Here is a 15774-nt window from a genome sequence, read left to right as displayed (position 1 = left end):
AGGAGGGAGGAGGAGGAGGAGGGGGGGGAGGATACACAAAATTAGAAAAAACAAACCAAATGAAAACCCAGGCCCCCTGTTAATTAAATAAGGGGCAAAAGCTCATTATTTTAAGGTGGTATTGAGGCCTCGCCCGGTTACGGGACACAGTGAGTTACCGGACCCCCCCCCCCCCCCCCCACACAAACACTGTTTTCCCCATAAAGAAATTACGGGGGAGTCGTCTGCGTGGCCACCTTGTCTAAAACCCTCCTCCTCCTCCACCTCCATCCTCCCCCACCCTGTTCCTCATCCTCCTCTTCCTACTCTTCCTCCTCCACCCTCCACTTCCACCCTCCTCCTCATCCTCCTCCTCCCCCCTCCGCCTTTCCTCCTCCTCCTTTCCTCTTCTTCCTCCTCCACCCTCCATCCTCCCCCACCCTCTTCTTCATCCTCCTCCTCCTTCTCCACCCTCATCATCCTCCTCCTCCTCCTCCTCCTTTCCTCTTCTTTCTCCTCCATCCTCCCCCACCCTCTTCTTCATCCTCCTCCACCCTCATCCTCCTCTTCTTTCTCCTCCACCCTCCTCCATCCTCCCCCACCCTCTTCTTCATCCTCCTCCTCTTCTTCATCCTCCTCCACCCTCATCCTCCTCCTCCTCCACCCTCCTCCTCTTCCTCCTCCTCCCCCCGCAGCCAGGATGCAAGATAATATCGTCTTAACAAACGACGACGACACAGATAAACCTGTGAGTGTGTGAGTGTGTGTGTGTTTCTCTGCGATCTGATTGGCTAACAGAGACAGACGGCCGTCATAACATCTGAACCAGTATTTTCACGATTAGCCGTCGCTCGTGTTTTTTTCCCGTCTTCATCCGATTTGCCGCCGCTCGCCGGTGACCGCCGCCGTTCATCATCGTTAGATTTCTTGTTTCCAGCGACATCTTTTGGGGGGCGACGCCCACTAATTGGATCGCGCGGCGGCGCCTCAAAGCTAACGGCGGTAAACAGAGGAGCAGACCCCCCCCCCCCCCCCAAAAAACCACATAAACTCTCAGCCCGAGAAACAGAAGAAGGCCGACCTCACGCCCACGACTCGTTCCCTCTGTATTCCTAAAAGATGAAGAGGTTTATCACCCACCCTCCCCCCCCTCTGTGTGACGCACCCACACACCGGCACACACACACACACACACACACCGACACACTGAGCTCACAATCGGGGGGGGGGGCAATTGACTGAAACCTGTCACACACATCCTCCTCCTCTTCTTCCTCCTCATCCTCCACCCTGCTCCTCTTCCTCCTCCTCTTCCTCCTCCTCATCATCGTCCTCTTCTCCCTCCTCCTTCTCCCTCCACCTCTGCATCCACCCTCCTCATCGTCGTCCTCCTCTCCCTCCTCCACCCTCATACTCCACCCTTCTCCTCCTCCACCCTCATATTATTCCTCTTCCACCCTCCTCCTCGCCTTCCTCCTCCACCCTCCTCCTTCTCTGCATCCACCCTCCTCATCGTCTTCCTCCTCTCCCTCCTCCACCCTCATACTCCACCCTTCTCCTCCTCCACCCTCCTCTTCTTCCTCTTCCACCCTTCTCCTCGCCGTTCCTCCTCCACCCTCCTCCTTCTTCTTCTCCTCCTCCTCCTCTTCCTCCACCCTCCTCCTCGTCTTCCTCCTCTCCCTCCTCCACCCTCCTCCTCCACACACTAACGCCACGTTTCCCTCTGTATTCTTAAAAGATGAAGAGGTTTATCTCCCCTCCCTCCCCCCCTGTGCGTACCTGAGCTCACATTCGCCGCGTATGAAACATAAATATCTCCGCGGCGCTGGCAGGTGATCCTAATGAAATTCTGGGCGTGTGATTTGATTTACGAGGTGCTAACGCGGCGCCGCCGCCGTGGTCGAGGCCCGTCGGACGCCCGATAAAGAGCGGGCGCCGCGGCTGACTTATCGCCACAGATTCGTCTTGATGGTAATTCTTCACGACGCAATTTAGTGGCGGCGATATTTAAATATGAGATCACGGTTAATTCTTCTTCTCAGATTGAGACGCTTTTAAACTCAGGATGTAAAGAAAAAAGAAAAAGAAGTGATGAGCCGCGAAGCATCTGGACACGTTTAAAGTGCCGGTTAAAGGATGGGGGGGGGGGAGGAGGAGTGAGGGGGGGGGGGGGGGCTTTGACCGAAACCTGTCCCATGAATCAGGTTTCCAGTACTTTTCGGAGGTGGCTAATTTCAGCGTGAAGCTTTCTGCTCCTCTTCCTCCTCCACCCTCCTCCTTCTCCCTCTTCCTCCTTCTCTTCTTTCTCCTCCTCCTCCACCCTTCTCCTCCTCCCTCCTCATCCTCCACCTTCCTCCTCCACCCTAATCCTCCCTCCTCCACCCTTCTCATCCTCCACCTTCCTCCTCCACCCTCTTCCTCCTTATCTTCTTTCTCCTCCACCATCCCCCCTCCTCCTCGTCTTCCTCCTCCCCCTCCTACTCCACCCTTCTCCTCCACCTTCCTCCTCCACCCTGTTCCCCCTCTTCCTCCTTCTCTTCTTTCTCCTCCTCCTCCACCCTCCTCCTCCTCTCCCTCCTCTTCTTCTTCCCCTTTGACGGAGCCTGTCCCATGAATCTCGTCTCCAGTATTTATCCTCCCGGATCATTCCGTTGTGAATCTTTCTGGAGCTTCTTGATTTGCAGTTTTTCATTTCTTTCTTTTCTTTTTTGATTAATCGTCTGATTTGTGCCTGAAACCTTTTAAAGAGTTTTGAATTAATTAATATGGAAACACGACGTCTCCGTGAGGCGGGTACTTTCATTCTCTTGTTGCACGGAAAATAAAAAAAGAGAGAGTAAAAAAGGAACTCGGAACTTAACGCTGTGTATGTGTGTGTGTGTGTCTGTGTGTGTCTCTGTGTGTGTGTGTGTGTGTGTGTGTGTGTCTGTTTGTGTGTGTGTCTGTGTGTGTGTCTGTGTGTGTGTCTGTGTGTGTGCGTGTCTGTGTGTGTGTGTCTGTGTGTGTGTGTGTGTGTGTGTGTGTGTGTGTGTGTCTGTGCATGTGTGTGTGTCTGTCTGTGTGTGTGTCTGTCTGTGTGTGTGTGTGTCTGTGTGTGTGTGTGTGTGTGTGTGTGTGTGTGTGTGTGTGTGTGTGTGTGTGTGTGTGTGTGTGTGTGTGTGTGTGTGTGTGTGTGTGTGTGTGTGTGTGTGTGTGGCACGCTTTCCCCTGGACACAAACTTCGCCCAGTGTGTTTTTTAAAGTGTGTTTGAGACTATTGAGCTATGGCTCATAATAAAAACAGGCAATAACAGGGCCACCACAGAGGGACCTGGCCTTTGTGCCTCCTCCTCCTCCTCCTCCTCCTCCTCCTCCCCTAAGTTATGGGCTGAATAACATCGCAACAATATTAAGACAGCGTATCCTGATTGTTTGTCTTCACCTCCTTTCATCACGTCCACCGTGTTCATTAAATTGACAATTTGTATTCGCCCTGCAGCCGACGAGCAGGAGCTGATCTGATGGGCTCCTTCATTATTTATTTCATTATCTCCCTCCTCCTCCTCCTCCTCCTCTCTATTCCTCTCTCTTCCTCTCTCTTCCCCTCTCCTCTCTCTTCCTCTCTCCTCCTCTCTTCCTCTCTTCCTCTCTCCTCCTCTCTCATCCTCTCTCTTCCTCTCCTCCTCTCTCCTCCTCTCTCTTCCTCTCTCCTCCTCTCTCTCCTCTCTCCTCTCTCTTCCTCTCTCCTCTCTCCTCCTCTCTCCTCTCTTTTCTCTCCTCCTCTCCTCTCTCTCGTCTCTCTCTCCTCTCTCCTCCCTCCTCTCTCCTCTCTCCTCTCTCCTCCTCTCCTCCTCTCTTCTCTCTCCTCCTCTCTCTTCCTCTCTCCTCTCTCCTCCTCTCTCCTCATCTCCTCCTCTCTCCTCTCCTCCTCTCTCTTCCTCGCTCCTCTCTCTCTCTTCCTCTCTCTCCTCTCCTCTTCCTCTCTCCCCTCTCTCCTCTCTCCTCTCTCATCCTCTCTCCTCCTCTCTCTTCCTCTCTCCTCCTCTCTCTTCCTCTCTCTTCCTCTCTCCTCCTCTCCTCCTCTCTCTTCCCCTCTCCTCTCTCTTCCTCTCTCTTCCTCTCTTCCTCTCTCCTCCTCTCTCATCTCATCCTCTCTCCTCTCTCCTCCTCTCATCCTCTCTCCTCCTCTCTCCTCTCTCTTCCTCTCTCCTCTCTCTTCCTCTCCCTTCCTCCCTCTCTCCTCCTCTCTCTTCCTGTCTCCTCTCTCTTCCTCTCTCCTCCTCTCTCCTCTCTTCCTCTCTCCTCTCTCTTCCTCCCTCTCTCCTCGTCTCTCCTCCTCTCTCGGGGCCAAAACGATTTAATCTTCATTCGGCCAATTTAGTCTGATTTAAGCTGCCGGGTGTCGGGAGTGCAGAGCGATGGAGTCTGAAGACCGGATGGGAGAGGGAAGGAAGGAGGGAGGGAGGGAGGGGATGCGGAGAGCGAGAGAGATATACGCGATGGAGGGAGCAAGAGGGAGAGACTAGGGAGGGGGGGGGGGATGATCTATCCTGACCCTACTGAAGGCTGTCATGTTCCTCCCTCCAGGTAATCTCTCTCACTCGCTCGCTATTTTGCATGTGAAAATGCTCTCCTGACAGTTGCATATCAGATATATTCTCTCTCTTTTTCCCTCCCCCCATCCCCCCTTTTTTTCCCCTTCACCAAATAAACAACAGTCTTCACTTTGAAGTTGTCTGTTTGTGTCAGTTTGGCTGGAGGCGAGCGTCGGCCTCTCTCTCTCTCTCTCTCTCTCTCTCCATCCCTCTCTCTGTCTTTGTGTTGCAGTGCGAGAGCTTCGGCGGATTGTTTCCTCTCAGCCGGCCAACACGACCCCCCCCCCTAAAAATAATTAAGAAATCCGTAATAAACAATTAACCAAACCAATTAAAATAAACAACAACAATAACATGACAATTGATTACTGTGACACCAGAGCCCCGAGCAGCAGCACACGTATCAATCTCTCTTTATCAGAGGAAAGATAGAAACAGGAAATCCTTTAACACGCCAAGAACACACGGGGACGTTTCCCAGCGAGCAGCGCCTCGCCACTAGGGGGCGGTAGTGAGTTTGTGGGAATGAGTCGCGTCTTTCCTTCTTCTGCTGCGGCCTGTTGCAGGACAGGAACTGATCCTCAGGGACACAAGCCTGGACTGCTCTGACAGTAGTTATGTAGAATATGAATATATATATATATAGATTTATATATATATGTGCATATATATATTTATATATATAAATATATGGATATATATATATCCCTACCACCTCCTACCTCTCTCTCTCTTCTCTCTCTCCACCTCCTCTTCTCTCTCTCCACCTCCTCCTCTCTCTCTCTTCTCTCTCCCTACCTCCTCCTACCTCTCTCTCTCTTCGCCGTCTGATCCCAGGACAGAGCGACGCCCTCCTCTCATCAATCTCAACCCCCCCACTGAGAGTCAACTCTGCCAGGCCTGACTCCTCCCTCTCTCTCTCTCTCCTTCCCTCCATCCCAGCATGCAGCCCCCCCCCCCCCCCGTGATAAACAACGGCCCGTTTAGCTCATAAAGCACCGAGTGTTGTGCATAATGCTCACGATAAAAACAAAGATAGCATCTCTTCACTCATCTTATTTACCTCTCCCGCGGCGACTCGGCCGAGGGGCCGTTCCATTTGAAATACCGTGGGGGGGGGGGGGAGTGCAGATGCAGACGCAGACGTACATCTGCTAGTCAAATAAAGCCTCGACCACAACGGGTCCGTCTGAACATCCACGTGAGCGTCCAGCCAGGTGATAAAAAGAAAAGGCGCCATTTTAAACATCCTTCTTTTGGTAAGTGAGCTTAAAATGTCCTCTGAAGGGGGGGGGGGGGGGGGAGGAGGAGGGGGGGAGGGGTGTCATCCATATCACATTTAGATTCATCTTTATGGAACATATAGATTGATATGGAAGCCAGAACACATTTTCCTCTCTATCTCTCCGCATCTCTAATTCCCTTCCTTTTCTCTCCCTCTCCTCCCCTGCCCCCAGACTTCTTCCAGTAAGGAAGATGTATGAGTTTGAATTATTGATTCAGACACACGCTACACGCCGCTTCAGGTGAGCGTCGCGCCGCTCGCCGTGAAACGGACACGGCGACACGATCGGGACTTAAAGACGGACGCCGTTCCTAAAAGAAATAATAACGAACGCCGCGAGACGAACGGCGCCCAAACGGCGCCGCCGTTTCTTTACGACTCCCGGGTCTAGATTACAGCGCACGGGGGGGGGAGATTACCTCGAACACGTCTTCTTCTTTTGTTTTTGATTTGTTTTTTTAAGTTCTGCAGCCTAATAACACAGCAGATGAATATAGGTGCAAACATCCTACACATTATTTAAAATATATATATCTATATATATATGTGTGTGTGTGTATAAAACTAACACTGAAAGCTGTTGGTGGGCGTCGGCATGAGGAGCAGACGGGTGTCGGGGGCCGGAGAGGGAGCAGCAAACATTCTCACGGGTCACATCTCTGTTGACGCCACGCGGCAGAAGGACACGGCGTCTTTAAAAAATAAAAATTTATTATAAAGAAACGCTGACGATGCAAATCGAGACGTCCGGAGCGGAGAGGCGGGCGCCGCGCGGCGGGAGGAAGGAGGCGGAGACACGAGCGAGCGCGATGCTAACGGCTCATTTAGCCGCGGCTAAGTGGTCAGGGGCACGGGACAGGTGAACCGTTCCCCCCACTGGCCCTGAGGGGGTGTGTGTGTGTGTTACTGTGTGTGTGTTACTGTGTGTGTGTGTGTGTGTGTGTGTGGACTGTAACAGCATTCCTCTGGTCCTCTGGGCCCTGGTGCAAAGCAGAGAATAAATGGTGGAGGTGGCAGGCCAGGACAGAAAAATCAATGCCTGCTTATACAGACATGACACACCAGCAGCCTTTGCGTGTGTGTGTTGTGTGTGTGTGTGTGTGTGGGCGTAGATGTACAGTCATACCCCCCCCGTGCTTCTGCGGCTGTGAGCGCGAGTGCCCAGCAACCCCCATTTCCATCGTGTAGCATTATACGTCGGCCTTGGGATCAGTAAATAACTCTTCTTCTTCTTTTTTCACTTCCTTCTCCTTCTTCCTCTTCCTCCCCCCCCCCTGCAGGAAGTTTGAATGCGAGCTGTGCGACCGCTCCTTCAGCGAGAAGTGGGCCCTGAACAACCACATGAAGCTGCACAGCGGGGAGAAACCCTTCAAGTGCGTGTGGCCATCGTGCCACTACGCCTTCCTCAACCTGTCGGCCATGAAGGACCACTACCGCACGCACACAGGTGAGACCCCACACACACACACAGGTGAGACCCCCCCCACACACACACAGGTGAGACTCCCCACACACACACAGGTGAGACCCCCACACACGCACACAGGTGAGACCCCCCCACACACACACAGGTGAGACCCCCCACACACACACAGGTGAGACCCCCCCCACACACACAGGTGAGACCCCCACACACGCACACAGGTGAGACCCCCCACACACACACAGGTGAGACCCCCACACACGCACACAGGTGAGACCCCCCCCACACACACACACACAGGTGAGACCCCACACACACACCGCCTCCATCGACACGTGGGCCGACACTCCCGACGGCACACACGCGATTCACGGGGTTTTCTTTTTTCTATCTTTCCTTTTTTTTTTCATCCTGTTTTTACAGGCAAATGGTGTTTTGTGCGTCCGGGACAAAGGGTTATTGATCGAGACGCACTTGGAGCAGACGACGTGTACTTTTTCATTCTTCTATAGACAAAATGGAAGGTTTTTTTTTTTTTCACGTGTGAAAATCTCACTTTAATTAGGAATCTTCACAGCTTTGTTCCGAGAGAAAGAAACATACACACGCTTTTGGCCCGACGGCGAAGCGACGGCTCGTCCATCTGCACCGATTTAACAACATCCAGAGAAAGTGGAGAAGTCGTTCTTGGCCGTCTCGCAGATACACTCCGCCGGTCGGTTTCAAACCCTCACCTCCCAAACCGGAGAGGGCCGGCAGATTCACAGCGGCCAACTCTGATCTGAATAGAGACGCTTGTGTGAGAAGAGAAGAGATGTGTGTGGAGTTGTTCTTCCTCCAGACGGGGAGCAGGTTGGAGGATGAGGGGAGGAAGGATGGAGGATGGAGGAGGAAGGATGGAGGATGAGGGGATGGAGGATGGAGGATGGAGGATGGAGGATGGAGGATGAAGGATGAGGGGATGGAGGATGGAGGATGAAGGATGAAGGATGAAGGATGAAGGATGGAGGATGAAGGATGGAGGATGAGGGGATGAAGGATGAGGATGGAGGATGAAGGATGAGGGGATGGAGGATGAAGGATGGAGGATGAAGGATGGAGGATGAAGGATGGAGGATGAGGGGATGGAGGATGAGGAGGATGAAGGATGGAGGATGAAGGATGGAGGATGAAGGATGGAGGATGAAGGATGAAGGATGGAGGATGAAGGATGGAGGATGAGGGGATGGAGGATGAAGGATGGAGGATGAGGGGATGGAGGATGAAGGATGAAGGATGAGGATGGAGGATGAAGGATGAAGGATGGAGGATGGAGGATGAGGATGGAGGATGAAGGATGGAGGATGGAGGATGAAGGATGGAGGATGGAGGATGAAGGATGGAGGATGAAGGATGAAGGATGGAGGATGAAGGATGAAGGATGGAGGATGAAGGATGAAGGATGGAGGATGAAGGATGAGGGGATGGAGGATGAAGGATGGAGGATGAAGGATGAGGGGATGGAGGATGAAGGATGGAGGATGAGGGGATGGAGGATGAAGGATGGAGGATGAGGGGATGGAGGAGGAAGGAGGGAGGATGGAGGATGATTCTGTCTCTTTTTAGTTGTTTATCCTCGATGTCGTAAACTAGTTCCTATACGTGTATAAATGTGTAGAGATAAAACGAGCATCATCGGAAAATCTGCAACGTAAATGTTGAATTAATGCCTCCTTTCAATAAAAAATAAATAAGTAATAATAAATAAAACATAAAAATCAGGCATCAAACGGCTTAAAAGTCAACAAGTGTCGTGTATCTTCATAAATTAACGAATTTACAATAGTTTATACGTTGTTTTCTTTCTTTTTTTTGTTTCATTCTGTTTTTTTTTAGTTGTTTATCCTCGATGTCGTACACTAGTTAATATATACGTATAAATGTGTAAAAATAAAACGAGCATCATCGGAAAATCTGCACACGTAAATGTTGAATTGATAAAAAATAAATAAATAAGAATAAATAAAACATGAAACTCAGGCATCAGCGGCTTAAAAGTGAACAAGTGTCGTGTCAGAGTATTTGCCCCCCCCCCCCCCCCGGCCGGTGTGAGCAGGGTGGGGTCCTGGGTGTTCCTGGGTGTTTGGGGGTGACGGAGGAAACCGCTCCATCCTTCCTTCCTTCCTTCTTTTCCTTTCCTCATCTCCGTGCGTGCGGACCTCCGCGGGCCGAATGCTCACTTACTAAAAGCTTTGGGCAGACAGATGGCGCGGTGGGAGGACAACGCGGCGAACAATCGGCCCTCGATGGGAGCCCGAAGGTGTCTTCACGCCCCCCCCCCCCCCCCCCGTCGGGTCCCACGCACGCCGCTCTTGACGCCCTTTTAAGTCAATGACAGAAGCAGCAAGCAGCCGGCGGCCTGACGGAGCGGCTGCAGGAGAGCCCTCCATCCGTCACTGTGTGTGTGTGTGTGTGTGTGTGTGTGTGTGTGTGTGTGTGTGTGTGTGTGTGTGTGTGTGTGTGTGTGTGTGTGTGTGTGTGTGTGTGTGTGTGTGTGTGTGTGTGTGTGTGTGTGTGTGTGGAAGACTTGCTGGATGTTATTTTAAATGTGTTTTAACAGTGATGTAACGTCGAGGCGCCTCTGACATAATTAGGCGTTTTATTTTCATTTGTTTCCAGCCCTCATCATTCCCCATCAGGCGGCGGCGTCACACTGTCACCTCGCTGTCACCTGGAGGGGCGGCCGTGTGTGTGTGTGTGTGTCTTTGTGAGAGGAAACACCGACTTGGAGGAGAGAGTGAGTGAAGTGCGAGATGGAAACAGGAAAGTGATGAAATGAGAGCGATGGGAGGATGGAGGGGTGACCCGGTAGGACGATGGGAGATTGAACCTGACTTGATTAGCACCGCCCCCCCCCGGTTTAGCTACAGCTCGACAATCCTTTGCAATCGCATTGCAGCCGCCGCCCTGACAGCCTGACGTATGATCTGCATGCGCGTGATCCGGTTAAAGGTTACAAAATGGCCGAGGCAACGCTAATAAAATAAGTAGTAAGAGACTTTTTAAAGTTGAGCTCCTCTTCCCTGGGATCAGAGCGGTCGGTAATGGAGGCGTTCAGCGTGTGTGTGTGTGTGTGGGGCTGAGTGTAATGACACACACACACACACACAGCTCGTTACTTGGAACCGTAGTAAAAGACAAATGTCCGTCTCTCTCTGTTTCTCGAGTGCGTTTAATCGTTTTTATCTCAACAACGTTTTCTAAGAGTCGGGATCTGGCGGTGAAACTCCGTGAGACGGAACGGGCCCCGTATGAGCTCCGAGAGTTCGGACGTACATTATGAACTATGAGGCGTTTAGAGCTCTGGAAACGGGTTTTGCTATTAAAGAATATATATATATAAAATATATATATAATCTGAATGGCCGAAACATTTTATTGGTTTGAAATGAGTTCGCAAAAAGTTGTGAAGCAACGCCGCGTCTCCTTCTGGGTCCTCCTCTTCTCTTCTTTTTACCCCGAAAAGGGTTTTTTCTATTTTTTTGGCGAGTTTCTCCTGATCCGATGTGAGGTCAAAGGTCAGGGATGTCCTATGTGGACAGACTGTAAAGCCCTCTGAGGGGGATTCTTAATCTGTGATATCAGGCTGTACAAAATAAACTGAATTTAATTTAAATTGTCCCAACCTGCTCACTCTAAACACGTGGAACAGGAAGTGTTGGAGCGCTGCCCGTCCTCCGCGGAGGGTTCTGTCCTTTTGTTTGGGACGTTTTTTAATAACAAAAATGCAACTGCGATCCTTTTTTATTGTCCAGGACATTTGAATTTAATTATTTTATATAGCCCAATATCACAAATTAGGAATCTCCCCTCAGAGGGCTTTAGAGTCCACACACACACACACACACACACACACACACGCACACGACATCCCTGACCTTTGACCTCACATCGGATCAGGAACAACTCACTCGTGCTGGTTTCTAGCCGGATGTCATGCGTGTGGCCATCACGTGTAAAGATTTAAAAGCCACATATGTCATTTCATGGTCAACGCAACAGAACTAAGAGATTAATTAAAACTCACAACATCTTTTAGATTCATTTAATTAACCCCTGACCTTTGACCTCACATCGGATCAGGATCAAACCCACACATGCTGGTTCCCAGCGCATCGTGAACTTCCTGTTCTGAAACGAGTCGACGTTAAACATTAAAAAGCCAAATATGTCATTTCATGGTCTTTTCTTTTTAAATTGAGAGGAAATTATAAAAAAATGTAAACGGCAACTAAGAGAAGCCAGACTTCGCAAATGGTCATTTTAGTAATAAACATCAGATGAAGGCGAAACACCACGATAAAGACATCGCAGACAAACAAACAAACGAAGGAGGAGTAATCGAGGAAACGAGAAACACGTCGGAGGACGGGGGGCGGAGTCAGAGAGAACTCCTCTGCTCTGCTTCTCCGGCCTCCGCGCGGGATTCATTGTTCCTCTGATCGGTGTGTTTTTTATGGTAATCGCACAAACACACACACATACACACACTTGTCTGAGGGGAGGGGGTTCCAGTGGTCGTCAGCCGCCCGGGTCATTTGTAACGGCTGATGAATGAGCGACTCAAATAAATAAGTGCACCGCACACATCTGACCCGCCTCGCTCTACCCAGGCTCCTGGGCGTCGTGCGTGTGTGTGTGTGTGTGTGCGTGCGCACAGCGACAGGGCCACAATTGATTTCCTCGTCGCTTCAGTTTGTCGCTTAATCTGGCGATACGCTGATAAATCTTTCGCACTTTGTCAATTAATTTCCCTGAGAAATGAGCGAGGCGTCGAGGCGGCGGCGGGCGCCGCGTCAGAAACATTAAGCGGGGGAATTAATTGACCCTCCCGTCCGCTGCTGCTAAAACATAACTAATGAGGGAGGCAATTATAGCTGCATGCAGACACCTCTGGGGTTATTTAAAACACACACACACATATACATATATATGTGTGTGTATATATTATTATGTTTCACACACGTGCAAAGAGAGGTGGTATATTTTGACTTCAAAGTTCTTTTATTGTCTCGCAGTGAGGCCCATTTAAATCCAGTGAGGGGGGGGGGGGGGGGGGGTTAGGTGCATCATGGGATCAAAAAGAAGAAGAAGAGACGAGAATCCAAAAGGCAGAAAGTTTCAGACTCACGTTGGCAGGAAATGGCTCTTTTTTATTTTTTAAAAGATGTAATTTGAGTCCAGACTTACGAGGGGTGTGGCTCTGGGGGTTATTGTTGCATAAGAATAACATGTAAGGTTGTTATTCTGTGTTTGAGGTGGATCAGGGATGAATGGAGGCGGGGCTGCGTTGTGGGCGGTGGTGTCGACAGCCGTATGTCACCCCCCCCCCTCCCCTCCCACCCCGGGGGGCCTCCGAGGCCGCCGCAGATGAAAAGCACACATGTAATTTATCGCCAGCGTTTCCTCCTCGGGAATAATTGTGGCGACCGCGGCCGGCGCGGGGATCGATGGGTATGGATTTTTTTCTTCTTCTTTTCTGCGGTGGGGTCTCGCGTAATGAGAGATGGAGGGGGGGAGGAGGGGGGAGGAGGAGAGGGCAGGAGGAGAGGAGGCGGGTGTAAAGTGACGGTGTAAAGACACAGGAAGTGAGACCTGGGGTCAGATGACGCCTCACACCACATATTCATGTTTTTATTTGTTATTGTTTTATCATTGCTGCTTGTCAGAGATCACCTGTCAGTCACCCCCCCCCCCCCAGTACAGGAAGTCACTCAACGGACTGATGATAATACGAAAACGTTCCTTTTTAAAAGGCCAGAAATTGTACGAATTGGCACTTTTTGTAGGATTATTTAATACATTTTATTCGTAGGCGACTTTCAAGTCACCCAAGGTCACCGAACAATAAAATAATACAGGATAGAAGATAAAAGCATGAAAGATAGAAACAACATCAAAACAGAACATCAGCAGAAACACGAGTGCACAGCGTCCAGTGATAAACACTTATTATGCCCACCGGGTTCCACCGGGGGAGACGGAGGAGGACTTGGGGGGCTGGAGGAGCCCAGCTGTGGTGTCAGTGTGTGGCGGCGAGCCGGAGCGCCGCATCAGCATTTAGATGAATGCTTCAGCGCGGCTTTTTTGGCGTGTGTTTTTTGGCGTGTGCGTTGGGGAATACGTGCGCCGCGTCGCGGTCGTGTGCGACAGCCTGCAGCGGATAGGGGGGGGGGGGGAGGAAACCATCATGCCGTTAATGACGGAGCCAGATGTGGAGGAGGAGGAGGAGGAGGAGGAGGAGGAGGAGGAGGAGGAGGAGGAGGATGTGTCTCCCGCTCCCCATCTGGAGGCGTCGCGCCCCAAATGAAGTTGTAAACCGTCCCATTGATAATGAAGCTCATGTTTATGGCAAGTCTGTAATGAAGCTCAGCGAAGCTTTCCACGTTTCATCACAGTCGATAAAACACGCGGCGACTCCCCGTCCTCCGTCTGACACGTTCACACGGAGCCGTCCCATTGGCTGTCAGCGCCGTGATGGATCTGTGACTGCCGCTCGCTGCCAGTCGCTCCGTCTGGTTTCTCTCCTTCGGAGCGTCGGGCTTCCTTCCCTCCCTCCCCCCCCCCTCTGCCCCCCGCCTGCCTTGCTCAGTGGCACCTCGGCAGCGGTTCCCCTCGTCTCCTTCCCTCCTCGGGGCTTCCCCACGAGAAAAGGATTTCTTAAATCTGCTTCCGGAACCTTTTCCCTTCACAGCGCCGCCCCTCCATGTTTGAGCTCCTGACTTCACCAGTTTATCCTGTTTTTTTATTGTTTTGGATTCATGTTGTTGAGACTTTGAAATTAAAAGACAATAGTGACAGATTAATTATGCTGAGACGGAAAAAAGACAAACGAGTTGTGGAGATTCACCTCAAGTAGTAGTAGTAGTAGTGGTAATAGTAGTGGTAGTAGTACAAAGGTAGTAGTGGTAGTAGTAGTGGTAGTAGTAGTAGTACAAAGGTAGTAGTGATATTAAATAAATATAATGTAATATCGAGACAAAAGTTCATATTTCATAATAATGTTATTTTGTTTTGCCTTTGTTATTATTTGTACCTTTTATTAATTGTTTTTACTTGTATTTTTTCTGTTTTTCTTTCCTGTTTATAAACTGATTCACACAAACAAATAAAATACTTGTTATTTCATTCCTGTCTATCGTATTGTGCATTATCATCAATAAAGTAAAATCATTATTTTTTATTTTTTAAAGTGCATTTTACCTTTATTCTGTCTTGTTTTAAGGTCATTATTATTATTATTTTAATATTATTATTATGATGATGACCCTAATGCTTTACCCGTCCTTTGTACCCGTCTCTAAAGGAGAGAAGTCTTATCTATGTGACCTGTGTGGTTTTGCCGGCGGCACGAGACACGCCCTCACCAAACACCGACGCCAACACACAGGTGAGCACCAACACACACACACACACACACACACACACACACCAGCGTCAGAAACATATCATTATCACGAGGAAGGGCAATAGATGCCCCCAAAATGTCCTCTAATAATTCTGATAGTTTAATAGAGTTTTGTTTTTATTCTTTGTCGTGTGTCTTATGTGTTCTAGGTAGATACACAATTTTTGTTTTATGATAAAAAAAGAAAGAAATAAGTTATGATCGTTTATAGTTGTTTAAAAAATGTAATAATAATAAAAGAAAGAAATAAGAATACAATTGAATATGATCGTCTGATTTATGTTTAAAAAATATAAGAAAACACTTATTCGACTACTGCCTAATAGTCCTATTATTACCTAATAATCGTATTATTGTGGTATTATTGCCTAATAGTCTTATTATTGTCTTATTATTGCCAAATAGTCCTATTATTGTCTTATTATTGCCTAATAGTCTTATTATTGCCTAATAGTCTTATTATTGTCTTATTATTGCCTACTAGTCTTATTATTCCCTAATAATTGTATTATTGTCTTATTATTTCCTAATACTCTTATTATTTTCTAATAGTCTTATTATTACCTAATAGTCTTATTATTGCCTAATACTCTTATTATTATCTAATAGTCTTATTATTACCTAATAGTCTTATTATTACCTAATAGTCTTATTATTGCCTAATAATCTTATTATTTCCTAATACTCTTATTATTATCTAATAGTCTTTATTTTCTAATAGTCTTATTATTACCTAATAGTCTTATTATTGCCTAATACTCTTATTATTATCTAATAGTCTTTTTATTGTCTAATAGTCTTATTATTGACATTTATTTTTATGACAATTGCTCATATCCTGTAAGCCTAAATAAGTATATTTAAAATGTTTGAACAAAGGTTAAATGTTATTTCACAAGTTTCAAAAAGTGACCCCAATTTATTTTTAAATGCCCCTGGATGAAGTCAGTGAGGGGGGGGGATTGCGCCCCAAAGAATATGTAAATGTCTCCCCTGACACACACACACACACACACACACCCCGTGTCTTATAGAAAGTCATCTCACACACACACTCTCATGCTCG

The 15774-nt window shown here is 48.9% G+C and overlaps 1 protein-coding gene across 2 annotated transcripts in view; it reads left to right on the top strand.

Moving 5' to 3' along the window:
• znf407 (zinc finger protein 407) overlaps positions 1 to 15774 on the top strand; it is a 144400-nt gene that overhangs the window by 81660 nt on the left and 46966 nt on the right. For both annotated transcript variants that reach the window (XM_056444549.1, XM_056444550.1), the window contains exons 6-7: positions 7119 to 7285; positions 14607 to 14690. In XM_056444549.1, coding sequence (XP_056300524.1) covers positions 7119 to 7285; positions 14607 to 14690 — 251 coding nt within the window. The remainder of the gene's footprint in view (positions 1 to 7118; positions 7286 to 14606; positions 14691 to 15774) is intronic.

The sequence above is a fragment of the Pseudoliparis swirei genome, chromosome 22 (assembly GCF_029220125.1).
Source record: "Pseudoliparis swirei isolate HS2019 ecotype Mariana Trench chromosome 22, NWPU_hadal_v1, whole genome shotgun sequence".
NCBI lineage: Eukaryota > Metazoa > Chordata > Actinopteri > Perciformes > Liparidae > Pseudoliparis > Pseudoliparis swirei.
The sequence above is the reverse complement of the archived record's forward strand: the minus strand, read 5'-3'. Positions and strand labels throughout refer to the sequence as shown.